The sequence below is a fragment of the Cryptomeria japonica genome, chromosome 7, assembly GCF_030272615.1.
Source record: "Cryptomeria japonica chromosome 7, Sugi_1.0, whole genome shotgun sequence".
Taxonomy (NCBI): Eukaryota; Viridiplantae; Streptophyta; class Pinopsida; order Cupressales; family Cupressaceae; genus Cryptomeria; species Cryptomeria japonica.
Genome location: NC_081411.1, coordinates 848,412,297 through 848,428,464, shown reverse-complemented (window position 1 = coordinate 848,428,464; position 16,168 = coordinate 848,412,297). Strand labels below are relative to the sequence as shown.

Below are 16,168 nucleotides of genomic sequence, written 5' to 3'. Positions count from 1 at the left end.
GAAAAATGATCACAAATTTAGGAGATTTTTTTTGTTATTGATTGTAAGCTTAAGGAAACTTGTCAGCAAAATGATATTCATTTGTTGAAACAAGGGTATATAGTTGTTTTTTGGTTGATGGCTTTTAATGTCTTGATCTTGTTATGATATCTAATGATTGTTATTGGAATTATAGTCACAATGTTTGGTTTTATTGTACCCAAAAGTGATCATTTTGATTTACAAAGTATTGTAGAAATGTTGGGTTGGAATGAAGGCAACATTACTTATTCCTAAACCAAACCAATGTGGGCAAAAGTGGCAACTGCAAAGACCTTGCAAAATCAGACAACGTATGCTCTTTATAGGAAAATCAATGAGATTGAAATTATCTCTAAGGCTTTGTTGTTTTTGCTGCTGGAGGGGACCGATAAAGTTTTGAATTTCTTTCTTTCAAATATGGTTACAACTTAGCTTGGTATTTTCTTTGGGATTAGATGAATTTAGGTGACATTGAGTTCCTCTCTTAAGAAAAGAATGAGGCCTTACATTGGAAATTAACTAAATATTAATAGGCATAATTGAGAAAATTGTACAAATTACCTAATTATAAAAAACTTAAAAACTAAAAGCAACTTAACAAATTCAATACGCAACCATTGGCCGAAGAACAATTCACCATAAAATAGGTGTATTGATTATGGTCTAAAAATTCTTTAAATTAGGAGAACATAACATATTTTCATTTGTAGGACATATATGTAACTAGTACTAGTATATGTAACTACTACTAGGTCAAGAAAATAATAAGTGACCACACTAGAAAGACAAAAAGAAACATGAAATAATGTGGTTCAAACTTGGCTGCATGATAGATTTCTATGCGCCTTGTCAATGTGTATAGCAGCGATAAAAGATTAAATTTCTGTTGTTTTCCTTATGACAAAAGGCTTCGAGGTTACAAAAAGACAAAATGTTCAATGGCACTGCAGTTGGATATAAAAATATACAACTATCGAGAATTAGACCTTTGACAATTGCCCATCATACAAAGGGCTTTTGGCTGTTTGTCTTTTTTTTAAATGTAATATTTTTAAAACCAAAAAAGGGGACACAAAATGTTTTTTGATGTGAGGGATGTTAGATATCCCTAGGAAGTGAGTACTCCCATGAGGCATTTGGAGACATAGATATGACGTTTGGGGAACCAAAACCTTGTCTAGCGTTGAATATAACTAAATTTCCTATTCGCCAAGTAGGTATAGTACATGTAATGTGGAGCATCCCCCTATTCATATTCATGTCTCATGGGGTCAATATTTAAAGTAATATAGTCTTATTCATACATATTCAAACTCCACACAATTCCCCATTTTATTTTGGTACTAATTTTACAAATTCATGTGTCTAGCCAAAATAAATATTTAGTTCATAAAAAATGTTCATATGAATATTTAATTTGCAACAATTTTAATCTCAAAGTTGACTTTTTAATGTGGTATAGTTATTTTTCATACACAATTGTGAATGGAAATATGCAAATAATTTCCTACTTATTCCTGTGATGAGATTGTTATAAGTTTTAAGATCTAACAATTTTTTGTAGTAGCATTTTGCCATGGTAATAACAGAACAAGAATAGAGAAGGAGATTAAGATTAACACAACCACAAAAGAGAGTGAAAAAGGGAAAAAAATTGGCCTCAAAAGCACTAATGTAGGGAAGACAAGGTGCTTTACTCAAATGTATTCTAATTAAAGTAACAAATTCAGTTACTTTTAAGAAATGAAAAGTGCAAGCAAGTAAATTGAAATGAGTCTAATTTAGTGCGAAAGCTTTGTTGTAAAAAAATTGTTTAAGATTGAATATACACTAGACTATAGGAAGGAAATTACGTAAAGAATGAAAAAAGGTAGAAGCAACATCTCTTGTTTGCTAGTTGATAAACTGGAAGCAAAAACAATAATTGTGCAATTTACAATAGGAATTAGAGCACCTTTATCTAGTATGAACTAGTAATGATAGAGTTTTGGTGGTGTCTTGGGTTGAAGCTTGAGGTTGCTCACAATTATTAGAAATGTAGAGTTTTGAAAGTTTAGAAAAAATAGATGCCTCTACGTTTGTGGTACCGACTTGACAATTGAGGTTGCATACTTGGATTGTATAGACTTGAATTTTTTAGAACAAATGTGCTTTGGTGGACAAAAATCCATAGTGCTTGTAGAGTAGACAATCAATCAATGTGCAGATACAAATGCAACTTAGACTTGTGTATTTGGGACATGAAAATTTGTTGGGATTGCTTGGGTACCTACCTTAAATAGGCCCCTATTCTATTTTTTAAACCTTATTGCAATCTGTGAAAGTTTGGAAGTGTGTGAGCTTAGCCTAGGGTGCTTTGCGCTAGGAAGATGGGCAAAAAATTCTAGAATCTATAAAGCCTACAATGGTTTCTGACGTGTGTGTTTAATGCTGGATATGGTGAATTAGAAGCCACCAAAATATGCCAAAGGTATATAGAGGAAATAATAGAGGATTCAATACTATAAAGAAGAGGGTGTCCCTTTGCTCCTTTCCCTTGCCATTTATGGTGTGATTCTATGGGGCTTTCATGGAATAGTTATGTTTCTATGTAGGACTCTCTTGTGAATCAGTTGTGACCCTCTTTGAAGCTATAACTCCTTAATCTAGAATTCTCTTTGAAGCTAAAATTTCTTAGTCTAGGTCTCTCTTTGAAGCTAAAACTCCTTAATTCATTGCATGATATTGGTTGTTGCATGATATTGGACATGGTTAATTTGTTGGAATACCTAGTGGGAGCACACTTGGATGATTTTCAATGGTACTACTAGGCATATTAGTTAGGTTTGGGATAAATTAATGGCCAATTTGAAATAAATTTGTCAAGTTTGGATTTAGGACTATTGAGCAAGTTCATGATGGGAATTTTGAATTTTGATTAGTCTTGGTATTCCTACAAAATCTCCCTCTTTTGCCCCTTCCGATAAAACCCTCACGAGGAAAATCAATTTACTAAATGGAAACATCATTCTTTGGGCTTGGTTAAAATTAATGGTGATGGAGCCTCAAAAGATAGTCTTGGAAATGTTGGCATTGAAGGTTTTTATTGTGGCTGTAATGGCAAATTAAGTTCTAGTATGTTGGTAGCCTTTGTGTTGGTTTTGATAATTTTGTTGATTAATGGCCACTTTCTAAGCTCTTTTAGAAGAAAAACTAAAGCATTTTATTGATATTATTTTAGAATTTAACTCCTAAATCTTAATTGATCTTTCAAAGAAGACATCAACATCCGCATTCATTATTTTAGTCTTGAGAATTGGAACCATGCTAGAAGGGAAGAAAATTAGGCTGTTGATTTCTTGGCTAAATCAACTTCTATCTAGAATTACATCATGGTTGAAATTGGAAATAATTTGGATTAGTTGAGCAAATCCTTTAGTATTCTTATGAATGCTAACTACAATGTCTCCCTAGATTCTTGGTTCTTGTTGGTATGTTGATTCTTTTGGTGGTTATCCTCTCTATTCTCCTATGGTTAACACTATTATTGCTATTTGTATTAAGTGGTTTTCTTGTTGGTTGAGTCTTTTAACATAAAGTCAAATATTACCTTTGACACTTAGAGCATGTACAAATTTTAGGGGTACAAGCACTTATGCCTTGTCTATGGGGTTTGGAGGATTGCTCCTCTCTTATTGATTGTATATTTTGAGTTCATTTGGATTTTCTTGTTTTGTAATTGGTGTGCCATAAGTCTTTCTAAGACCGTCATGCTTATTTTTATAATTTGTTATTTTAATATTTTTTTGCATTTATATTAAAAAGGAAGGGGTATAGAAAAATTCTAGGGATTGCAAGGAATATTGGAAGAAGATATCGTAGAGGATATTCAGCGAAGAAGTTAGTTGCAAGTAATAGATTTGACAAAAGCTTGGTTGCCTCTAAAAGTGATGGGATATATGTTATATATGCTAATTCTTGTAGCGTCGGTCATACAATTTCATAATTCCGATGCATGATAAATTGATTACATGTTAACATATATAATAATAGATAAACTATTAGTATATATGTTAACAATAAATGATAAATAAAATCAAAATCGAATTATGGTATTTGCCACCGATCACACTGTTTCATGTTAACGAAGGCTATGATGAAGCGATTCATGGTAAATCACATTCCTTACGATCAGTCAAGCAAGCAATGATCTTAGTGTTTGTTAAAGTGTTGTGTTATCATGAGTGGTACGTAGGGAAGAGATGTGTCTTCCCACGTGGGCAGACATATCTCTTCACTACGTACCCTCTCATTCACATATATATAACATTCATACGATGAGGAGGAAGATAGTACAGCAATCGATAAGTGTTGTGCATCCTTCCATTCACACTACAGCAGTTTAAAAAGAATTTTAGATTATATCTTCATCTCTTCTATCCTCTTGATCACAAAATTTGAATAAACTTAACATACTTGATGAATGATGCAACTGGTTGAATGTAGCTCTTCATTGTACTGACTTCGATTCTTGGATTCCCGAAGGGAATTCAAGATTCTAAAACATGTAGGTTATCCTTCCTTTATGCTCTAGCGCCTTGATGTAGTTGGATGATCTCTTCTTAGCAACTTTTGATCTCCTCATGTTGTTAGGATGTGATGGGAATCTTGAGATTCTTCCTTTCTAAATACCCTTGTGTTTGATGAAGCTTCTTCTTGAACTTGCATAGTGGTGAAATGAAGTATTTGTCATGGCCGAGTCATCCCTCCATCCTTGCTTGTATATCCTGCCTTATGGTGATTGTATGATCTCTCCTTTGCACTCCTGTGATCTCTCCATGTCAATGTGATAGAATGAGAACCTTGAAGATATCCCGCTCTATTGCTTGAAACTATTGAACATTTGAAATCTTTCAACCTAGTAGCATTTTGAGTCTTCTTTATGCACTTGAGGTGTTCTTGATGCTAATGTAGCTTTTTGAAGACGTCTTCCTTGTATCTTGATCGTGGTGTTGAAATTTTCTCCTTGAGATACCTGTTACAATATTCCTCCAACCTTGTCCTTTTGATCTCTTTCCTTACCTCCTGCAAAACAAACAATTGAGCATCAAACACATGATTTATAACCTTTTCATACTCCCATTTTGACTTGATCTCTCACTCTGATTTTATGTGATTTTTCACTAAATCTGATCAAGAGGAGGCTAATATAATTCAATGAGCTTGTTGTAGTTGAAGGGAGTTTTCTATATAGAAGATGAATTTGCTGCTTACATGACGAATCTGGTCTACTTAGTAGTGAAATTCGCTCCGCTTGATGATTGGATCTGCACCTTCAATATCTAAATTCGCTTTAATGCTGACTGATTTTGCCCTTGCATTGATAAAATTTGCTTAATATGCTGATAAAACTCGCTGCTTTGCTGCTGACCTGCTCAAATTCGCACTAGGAGAGGGAAATTCGATTTGAATTGATGACCAAGTGATTCATTTTGACCTTTCCTTTATAGGTGCTTTAGGGTAAAAGACATGTCTTTTCCATAAGGCTGACTTGACTTGGATTAAATAAAATTTAAAGTTGCTTTTCCCAATAAGGCCGGCTTAACACATTCTTCATCTCCCTTGCAATTCGAATTTTGAATTAATTTTGGCACCAAAATACTTGAATTTGAGGAAATCGCTCAAAATAGGGAGCAAGGTACATGATTTCACCAACTTCGCTCTTGACCTTGGACAAGGTACACAATTTGGGTAAACATCGCTCCATTTGGTGGCCAAGGTACATAACTTCAAGGAGAAATTCGCTCTAACTTGTGAGTGGGGTACATGCCCTTTGATGAAAATTCGCTCCAATCAATGAGTAAGGTGCATGTCCTCAAGGTGAATTCGCTCAATTTGGAGAGCAAGGTACATGCCTTTAGGGAATTTCGCTCCAAGTTTGGGGTAAGGTACATGGTTTCAATGAGAATTTAACTCAAAACTTGGGGTAAGGTACATGCAAATTTCTCTTCAATTCAAGAGCAAGGTACATAGTTTGGAGAAATTCACTCCAATTTTGGAGCAAGGTACATGGTTTCATATAGACTCTTCATTCAACCTTTTCACTTATCTTTACTTCACTCGCTCAAACCTCAAGTCTTTTGGTCACTCCAATGCCAAATTAACATTCAAAGGAGGCCTTAGGAGGAATTTCGCTCCAAATTGGGAGCAAGGTACATGGTTTGGAGAAATTCGCTCCATGTCCTTAGCAAGGTACGGGGTCCAAATGAAAATTTCGCTCCATGTCTTTAGCAAGGTACATGATCTCAATACAAATTTCGCTCAAAATTTGGGGTAAGGTACGGTCTCATTGCAAATTTTAAACTTAATTCCCAAACTTTCTTTCACTTTGTTGAATCATATCCATGTATTCTAACCGTCTAAGCATGAATCTTATCAAGATTTATCCTTAAAGAAGGCTCAAAGAAGAAATTCGCTCCCATTTGGGAGCAAGGTACATGTCCTTACTAAGAATTCGCTCTAATTTGTGAGCAAGGTACATGACCTTGAGCAAATTTTTCTTGAACTTTGGGGTGAGGTACATGACCTTGATGTTGCCCCTTAGTTCAATTTGTTCATCCTTCTCTTACCTTATTGATTTTAGCCTTAAGTTTTCAAATCTTTCCACTTGAAAGCATCACCAATTTGACCCTTAAGAGTACCTATGGAGGAAATTCACTTGGATTCTTGAGCAAGGGACGGGGTCTTAGCAAATTCGCCCCAAATATGGAGCAAGGTACAAGGTCTAAGGCAAATTTCTCTCCAATTAGGGAGCAAGGTACATGAGCTTAGGGAAGACTCTTCACTTAACCCTTTCACCTGACTTTGCTTTATTTGTTCAATCCTCAAGTCCTTCAACCACTCCAATGTGAAACATGTCAAATAAACCTATAAAGAAGGTCTTAAGAAGAATTTCGCTCCAAATTGGGAGCAAGGGACATGCCCTATGATAAATTTCGCCCTACAAACAAGAGACAAGTCGTTCATTCCGAAAGCCTCGACAACTGATTGTCTTCACTCTATCCTCAGGGGACCAACCTGATTTGATGAACCCTCTGGCTAATTAAGAAACTCTATCCCTCCAATGCAAAGATTACTAGCAAAGACTCTAACACAATAACAACTAAGCTAAGAGGACTAATCCTAGAAAGACAAAAGTAGGGGTCCCCATTTGCAATGGGGCGATGTGTGAAAACGTCACAACACTAGGTAGTTGGGAAGTTACATTCCCATTACTAGAAAAATAAGGCTTTTAAAAAGCCAATGTTATGCATTGTAATTTAACCTGATTGAATCAATTTGAATCTGACTGAAATCAATTCATATATTTATTTCTGCAACAATGGTATGATCTGTGATTGCTCTACCATTTTTTAATAGGCTCAAGGGATTGGAATTCATACAAAGGTATCTTCATTTTATTAAGGTTGTAATTTAAAACTTTGTGGATTTGTTGTAGGTTCTTACTTGCATCCATAGGTTCATTCTTACAATTGCAAATACTAGTCATTGTGGGGATGCCATGTGATGTAGGCTTTCGACTCTCTTAACTGATTGACAACCTCCAAACCATTGACAACAACTTTAAAACAATTTGTAGGAATAAAAAATTTTCATGCCTCGCAAATATTCATTACCAAACACCAAACGAGATCAAGGAGAAATTCCATTCGATGAAGATAATGATAATAAAAGTGACGCTAGTTTTCATACTAGCAATTTGAGATAAATAAAGTCAAATTAAGCTTAAATAATAATTTACCCAAGACAGCAATTGAAAGGTTGTGAATTAAATAATAATTTACCAAGGGCAGCAACTATATGGAAAGGTTGTGACTCTTTCAAGGAATAGATATAAAAGGGAAATCATTTCCTTGAAGAAAAAACATCAATCGATACATCAAGCAATCAATCATCAATCAACAAGTTGTGAAGAAATATTATGTCTTTCCTAGTGAGCTACAGTGGTGGAGGACAAAAATCCTTAAATATAAATTAAGAGTTTTAAGGACAAAACCCCTTAAATTCTCTTAGAGATATAAGGACGAAAACCCTTATTATTCATTATCAAGTTTTCGACAAAAATCCAAATCTTGACTCCAACGAGAAATCAAGAGTTCTAAGTATGAAAACCCTTATTTCTCATTATCAAGTTTTGGATGAAAACCCAAGTCTTGGCCAACAATTCATGATTTTTATTTATAAATATAAATGCAATCATCATTTAGAAGTTGAAATTTTATTTTAAAGCCAAACATAAGCAATGTTTTAGAAAGGGGCGTTACAAAATTGCCGATGCAATGGTAAATCGCCCTCATTTGCCAAAGAAGTGGGTTTTTGTAGTCCATCAAAAGTGATTTATGTTTGCCAACAACCGTTTTCAAGGTTTGATTAATATCTAATAGGGGGGTTGACAGTTTTGGCATCCTTGAGAATATTTTGTCAAGAATAACATATTTCATTAATAGGGATAACGCCAAAATTCATGCTTTTTCTCCCTAACTCACAACCCCTCATGGTTGAGATTTTAGCGAAGGAGGCCATTTTCAAATGGTTTTATCAGTCATAGAGAGACCCTTTTTAGTGCAATTTTATTGTTATTTGAGCTAACTTCTACTTATTTCATGGCGGTACATATTTTTTGATTTTGATGCATAAATTTTCTAGAAATTGTAGATATAGAGGTTGCTACATATTTTTTTTTTTTGGACCTTCAAGGGCTTAGTTTGAGCTCATATAAATTGCTTTTTGGTTGCAATTTTTTAAGCTATATGTAGTGGCGTTTATTCATTTTGATTTGGCTACTTATCTATATTTTTAGTTTTAAGCCTCTTTTTATAATCTGTTCAATTATTGAGATCAAGTCACTTAGTCATATTTGCTAGTGGCAATTATATTTGCACTAGATATAAAGTGCTTAGATCATATTGTGCTTGGGGGAATCATTGATTAAGTGAAATTGGGGTCTTCTTGTGGCTATCCTCTTGATTTATTTTCTATCTTTCTTGCAGTTGCAGACACCCATGACCCAATAGATACAGAAATCTATCTTTCTACACCTATGGCTATGTGGACTACATTGTCAAAACATGTTTGGGAAAACAAATGAAATCCAACAACATTTTTGGAAAATGAACTAAGAAGTCTTAATTCATGCAATTTTGATATGTACAAGACTTCATCACCAAGTTCAAGTTACTAAGAGCACATTTGAAGGTTTGTAAAATTGAAAAATTAGATACACAATTCATGCAATTTTGATATGTACAAGACTTCATCACCAAGTTCAAGTTACTAAGAGCACATTTGAAGGTTTGTAAAATTGAAAAATTAGATACACAATTCATGCAATTTTGATATGTACAAGACTTCATCACCAAGTTGAAGTTACTAAGAGCACATTTGAAGGTTTGTAAAATCTAGGATTTGACTATTCAGTGTTTGTATCTATGTTTTATGCTATAAAGAGTGCTTTGGGGAAAGAGTTTAAAATGCCTATCTTTGAGGATTATGTTATGCCTTTCATCAGGGAACAAGATAAGCTTATTCAATGGGCACCTTGATGTCTTCAAAACCACATGATTTATTTGAAGAAGAGAAGGCTTCTAGTGGCAATGAGAAGAAAGATGACAAGCCTAAGAATAACACACACAACAACAATCCACATTCTTAAAAGAACATAAAAATTCCTCTTCTAAAGGGGAATTATGTAAGAAGCTCAAATGTGCTTATTGTATAAAAGATGGAAATCAATTTTATTCAAAATAGATTGATGAGTTGAAGCATCTTCTAATGAAGAACCAAATCAAATTACTTTCAACTATGTCAAGAGGTTCATCATATTTGTCCCATACATAGTCAAAGAAATAGAAGAGCAATGCACTTGTCATCAATGTAAAATTTGAGTGAGGAAGATGGATCCTTGATTCTAGACCTTCACATCATATGGCTTCATTACACAATATATTCTCTTTATTTGGTCTTTTTCATGACAACATATCTTGATGGGTAGCAACACGTGTGTTTTTGTGGAAGAGGGTTTGTTAACATGTGTGAAGGATCATTCAACATTGCTCTCTATGTTCCCTCATTATCAACCAATCTCCTTTCTGTCTATTAGATGACTCATATTTGGATAGGAAGAAGTATTGAGTTCACACCAAATTTTGTGGTCATTTGAGATTTGCAAAGTAGAGATATTCTTGTAGCTGGGGAGATAATTGGTCTAGATCGTACACCTTCTCACATTTTGCTTCTGATGTTCCTTCAACAAATGCTCACACTCAAGCATCTAGTGTGGACACTTTCAAGTATATATAGTATGGTTGTTTGAACTTTCAAGTCCTTTCATTGATTGAGGCTCTAGAGATATGACACAAGAAGATCATATTCATTTTCTTCCAGACACAATTTCTTGGGATGAGTACTTGACAGATTTGCTAGGTTTTCTTTGTGAGTCCCTTTTTCAGATTTGGAGGACACCATCGAGGACATCCATATCCTCTTCAATGACATTTCCATTACAACTGTTTTCTCATCATTGTGTAAAGAATTTTGTTGTCTCAAAATTGGCTTAAGAATAAAGACATAGTCACATAATGTTATGATCCTAATATAATATATACTTATATCATATTAGGATCACAAAATGCTATGATCCTAATATGGTATATTATTAAGTATACAATATATATTCCTGAGTATATATATACTTAGTAATATATCATATTAAGATCATAACACATAATGCTTGCAGGAACTAATGGATTTTGTAGATTCAATTTAGTCAAACTTCAAGGTGTTGTTCCTCAAGAGATTTATGTTGAATCCTTATATTCCAGTGTCTGGTTGATAACTGTCCTTTGGCAAGAAACTGATGAAACTTGAATTCTCTCTTTGTTCCATGCAACCATAGAAATATGTATAGCTGTGCGAGGTGTAGAGGTAGAGACTTGTGTGATTAGAACTGATTTGTCACTAGATATTAGAAAGCCCTCCAGAATTTGTTCTGTTTAATGGTCTTGAGAACCTCATGGGAGCTTTTATTTAGATTTTCATATTTTTGTTAGATTTTTTGTGTATTTGGACAGTTTTTAATGACTGATTTCCATTACCAGTTGTTTCTTCTATGGCCTTATTGTCATGTACATAAGTAACAATCACAGGGCATGGGGACTTAAAAAGAACAAATTCATTTATTTTTATATGATACTTATTACTTTTTTCAATTCTTGATTACAAATAGATATCCTTATGTTTCACAAAAGAAAAAACAGAAATCTATTTTATAAAAAAGAAGGCACATGGATGAATTGCACTGTTGATAAATTACAATGCACAGTAATGTAGCATCTCTAATACCTTTTGTTAGATTTTCATTGAATTTTCTCTTTTTAGTAAACATGCTTCTTATATAATAATTGAAACTTGACTTGCTTTTGGCAGTCTCTGTAGGCTGACTATATTATTTTGATATCATTTTCCTGTCTCAAATGTTTTTGAGCTTGACTTGAACTATCACGGTTGATGCATGTTCTTTGTTGCTTTTGTGCATATATAATTTGAAGGGTTGAAGCATGATATGATATCAATATCTGCCATATGAGTTGAGAGATTTCTCATTTCTGCTTGATTTTTCTGTAGGGCGTACATTTTACTTGGGACACACATTGTAGTCATGATATAGAGACAAATAAAATTACTGTGTCAATAGTTGAAAGCTGAGTGGAAATTGGAGACACGATAAATTGGCGTGATAACTGAAACCAGAATGTATCCAGACAGTAGGTTAAATTTATTAACTGCTTCAAATATGCAAAGGTCTAATAACTTGGCAAATACAACAAATTTTAATTTGGGAAATACGACAAGTCATGACGGAAATGGCCTTTATACTCGTGGCAGAATGGCAGCAAGTGGATTCAGCAGTTCAGAATGGACATCTTCTCAGGTATGCCTTTCTTAAGATGAAGAAGTTACTAGTTGAAATGTTTTTCCAAATCAAGTTGTCATGTTGTATACTCATTGGATCTAATTATGCTTCTTTTGACAACATTAAACAGGCCGCAGTTGGCAACTTCTGTTCTCATCCAGCTGCACATGTAGGGTCTGAAGCTGAACATGTGCCTCATTGTGGAAATGGAGTAGGTGGTGGAAGGGCCAATCAGTTTGCTGATGGTGGAAGACGATCATGTAAACGGAAAATTTTTGAAGGCATATCAGGACATTCTGCTTACGATGGCCCTTCACATTCTTTTAGTAGGCAAAGGAATAGTTTAACAAGTTTCACAGTTCCTGCAAGGCATGAAATAGGCAGTGTATCAAGTTTTTCTACCCCTGCAGGGACACCCGCTAGTGCTCAACATCGGGAAGATCCAGGCATGCCTAGGCCGGGTCTTATGGGAGGCTCAGGCATGGCTCCAGGCTATAGGAGTAATGCTTTATCTGTAATTGGGACAATAGATGGTCCTCAAAGAAGTGTTAGGAACAGATCAAATCAAACATTTCATGAAGAGCAAAATCTACCTTATTTGCGACTGCCAGGCAATTATACAAGGCATGTGCATCCAAGAAGTTCTCCAGCTGAGCAGTCAAACATGGATAGGACAAATATCAATTCTAGTATTATTTTGCATGAACAGTGCCACTTTCCAACTTCATCTCAATTCGAGAGGAGCATAGTTCCCAATAACCAGAATGAAAATATGTCATCAATTGGCAGTCAGTTTACCTTCAATGCTACTGGAAGGGAAAGGCCGTCTTCTTTGCATATGGAGGTTAGCTCAAGCAGCATGATATCTGCAGTACCAAATCAAGCATGGCCTGTGTCAGGTGCTGACAGAAGGACATCAAACAATAATTCTTCAAGCTGGGCACCAGTAACTAGAAACTTAAATGGTGTTCCATATACAGATCAAATGTTCAACAATCCAATACTCAGTTCAAGAGCACCAGTGCCACAGCACCTCCCACAAAATCTACACATGCAAGTCCCTAGGGCTAATTCTGGTTTTGCACAAGGATTGATGTCTTCATCGAGGTCTGGTCCAAGCAATCATCATGTCCGTGCAACTGGGGCTATTTCGTTTAATCCAGTGAATATGGTTATAAACCATGAAACAGGCTCACAAGTTCCTCACTATTTTAATTCATCATGGATGGAACATAATGGCAGTCGCAATGGTAGACCTCTTACAAGAAGTATTTTGGATATTCCATTAGAAAGATTCCAAGCTCTGCAGAATGAGAATGAAAGACATAATAGAATGATACCTGAGGTTTGTTATTTCTTTTTAATGTTTAATCATTGCTCGAGTATTCCTTTATTTACATTTAAGTGCATATGACTGTAAGTGCCTCAAACTGAGTAGAAGACATTAGAACATTATTTTAGTAGTAGTAAATTAATATTTTAATGCAGGAGCTTATATAGCATGATGTATAGCACATACTTTTATTTCGTTGAGTACTTGTGGACTGGATATTTGGTTGGAGAGCGAAGTTCAACCTTTGAACACAACTTGTCTTGGCCTGTGAAATAGTTTTAAAGGAAAGATGCTCCACAGTTGAATGGGGACAAATGAAACTTTCTTCTAAAGGAAAAGGATTATATGCCAAATAAAGTCTGATTATAGTGCCTATATGGAATGATGTTGCATATTCCTTATTTTTAACCATCGATGAAGCCAGGTAGTGCTGCTTAGTGAGGACCATTCCTGATACAAGTAGTATTGGGTACTAGTCCGGTTTGCACCTCTGGGTTACCCCATCTATGTCCAGGCCAGCCCGGGTACACCTGCATCTGTTCTGGGATGATGGACTCATATGAACATGGGCTAGCTGGGACATACCCAGGGTGAACCCTGAACCCAAGGCAGACATGCTGGTAAAGCACCAAGATAGTTGAATCCTTTTATTGATGCAAGCAGCCTAATATTTGTACTTTAATAGTTTAATTAGAGAATGTATTTTTTCCTCATGCAATGGTGATAGGACAATAAGAGAACATACATCAGAGGTACATGTTTAGGTTAGTGATGAAGCACACTTAAAATGCTTTTGGTGAGGGATTGATATCAGTGATAGGACCTATGAAAAGTTAGCATGGATTCAAAGATGCTGGGATTGCAAGGCATGGGTGCACTATGCTCTTTATGAATCTTGAATATTTTGTCTGTTGCCATGTGGTTTTGCATTGGCAAGGTTTTTGTGTGTGTGATCTATTCATTTTGTCATAGATCAAGATTTTATAATAAACAAAACATTTATTTAATTGAAGTTAGCAAGGTTACCCTGCGAAAGTCCATGGTGTGATTCTGACTCTAATGCTCATTTGATGTGAATCCTGGTGCTGAGTTCCTCACTGGTACCAAAAGCTAAATTTGATTTCAGTTGTACACCAATATTTTTTTCCATACCAAAAAATGCCACCCTCAACTTTAGCATGATAATTGTGGGAAAGTCTCCCATTGTATCAACAGTGATGCCATCAATGTTGTTCAAATCTTTAGTAATTGATTGCAAACATTTTCGCCCTGATTCAAGGTTGCCTCAACTTTTCACCTAGAGCTTAGGACCCATTTGATTGGCACTGTTAATAACAAATATTTTTCTTGTACCAAATGGAAGTTGAATTGCTTCAACTACCCATCCACCACTATTTCTTGTTTTGTTCCTCTTAAGTTCCATAATGTTGTCATTGCATAGGACTTCTGTACAGAATTATTTTCATGTTGTCATTTCTGTATCTGATTATTTTATCTGTGGGTGTGTGTTCCTTATTCTAGCATTCAGCACTATCAAGAACAAATGGAAGTTGAATTGCTTCAACTGGCAATCTGCCACTATTTCTTGATTTGTTTTTATCAAGTTCCTAATCTTATTCTCATCATGCCTCCTCTTCTAGGACTTTTCTACAGAGACATGTTCATATTTGACATTTCTGCAATATATTTTTAATGCTTAGGTGCGTGTCATTCATTCTAGCATCAACCGTCATCTCAGTTGCCGGTTTGGGTATGATATCAGGTCCAGGTTTGCTGGTACAACAATTTTCTGAGCTCATTATGTCTGGCAACGGTCGTACCATATATATTATACAAGGTATATATAAAAATAATATATTATTTATAAATACTTATTAGATATAATCAATCAACATATAAACATAATATACTAGATGAGAACATATGTTATATCAATAATATATTATAATACATAAGAAATATTTCATTATAAATAAATTAATTATGGTTTTAATTTATAAATATAGTCATTATTATAGTTGAGATGTTCAAGATAGAATTACTGTTATTGAAATATTAGAAGTATAGATATGTTAAATAACATCTATTTAGATGATGCCTAGAGGTATGTCTATAGACTGAATACTTTATATCTTGTTATTTTTTAGTTGGATGCATTTAATATATCGGCAAGGATATTTATATAGGTTTTCTTTATTAATATCTATCTAAATTACTACATGTATATCAATATATAGATAAGTTGAGCAATAGATAAGAAAAGCAAAAAATCATACATTAACTTTTACTTGAAGAGTTTTTTATTTTGTTCATGAATATCATTTTAAATATTTATTGATAGGTAATTTGATAGATAAGAAAAACGCAAGAATCATTTATTTAACGTTTACTTAACAACTGTTTTATTTAAGATATTATTTACTATGGAGAGCTATATATTTTTTCACTTACTAATTATTTTTATTTAATAAGACATCATTAATAGTATCTATATTTTTAAAAATTAATAAATCCACATGTAAATAATTGTCAAATCTAAAGGGTTTTTGATAACACTTTCATGTCATTACAGTCCACCCCTTGCTGCCATTGAAGTTACACCTCTCAGTGTAGTAATTATATGTTCTATACAATTAAGATGAATGAAATGTTATATATTTTAGAGTGGAAAGAATTTGGAGCAGAATCAGAATTGTTGCCTAATTGTCAATGCGTGAGACACCATCAGAGGCTCGACATTGATGTTATAATTGAAACCGTTGGTCTTGTTGGATATTAGAGTTGTTGGAATGTGTTGTCATTGATGTACATATTCCTGTGTTCTTGTGCTTCGATGTCATAGAAAGTTGGTTTGGTTGGTATAT

The 16,168-nt window shown here is 34.4% G+C and overlaps 1 protein-coding gene across 20 annotated transcripts in view; it reads left to right on the top strand.

Moving 5' to 3' along the window:
- The window catches only part of LOC131074845 (probable E3 ubiquitin-protein ligase HIP1), a 59,953-nt gene that overhangs the window by 14,371 nt on the left and 29,414 nt on the right, over positions 1-16,168 (top strand). For 14 of the 20 annotated variants that reach the window (XR_009113128.2, XR_009358407.1, XR_009113130.2 and 11 more), the window contains 2 exons: positions 11,683-11,989; positions 12,102-13,316. Coding sequence is in view for 14 of the 20 variants with exons in the window: in XM_058011559.2 (XP_057867542.2) it covers positions 11,810-11,989; positions 12,102-13,316 (1,395 nt within the window). In the remaining 6 variants the exon portion in view is untranslated. Of the gene's footprint in view, positions 1-9,050; positions 9,256-9,287; positions 9,352-9,406; positions 9,448-11,682; positions 11,990-12,101; positions 13,317-13,459; position 16,168 lie in introns of those variants that run through there. The other 6 variants (XM_058011561.2, XM_058011560.2, XM_059207847.1 and 3 more) reach the window with 5 other exon arrangements.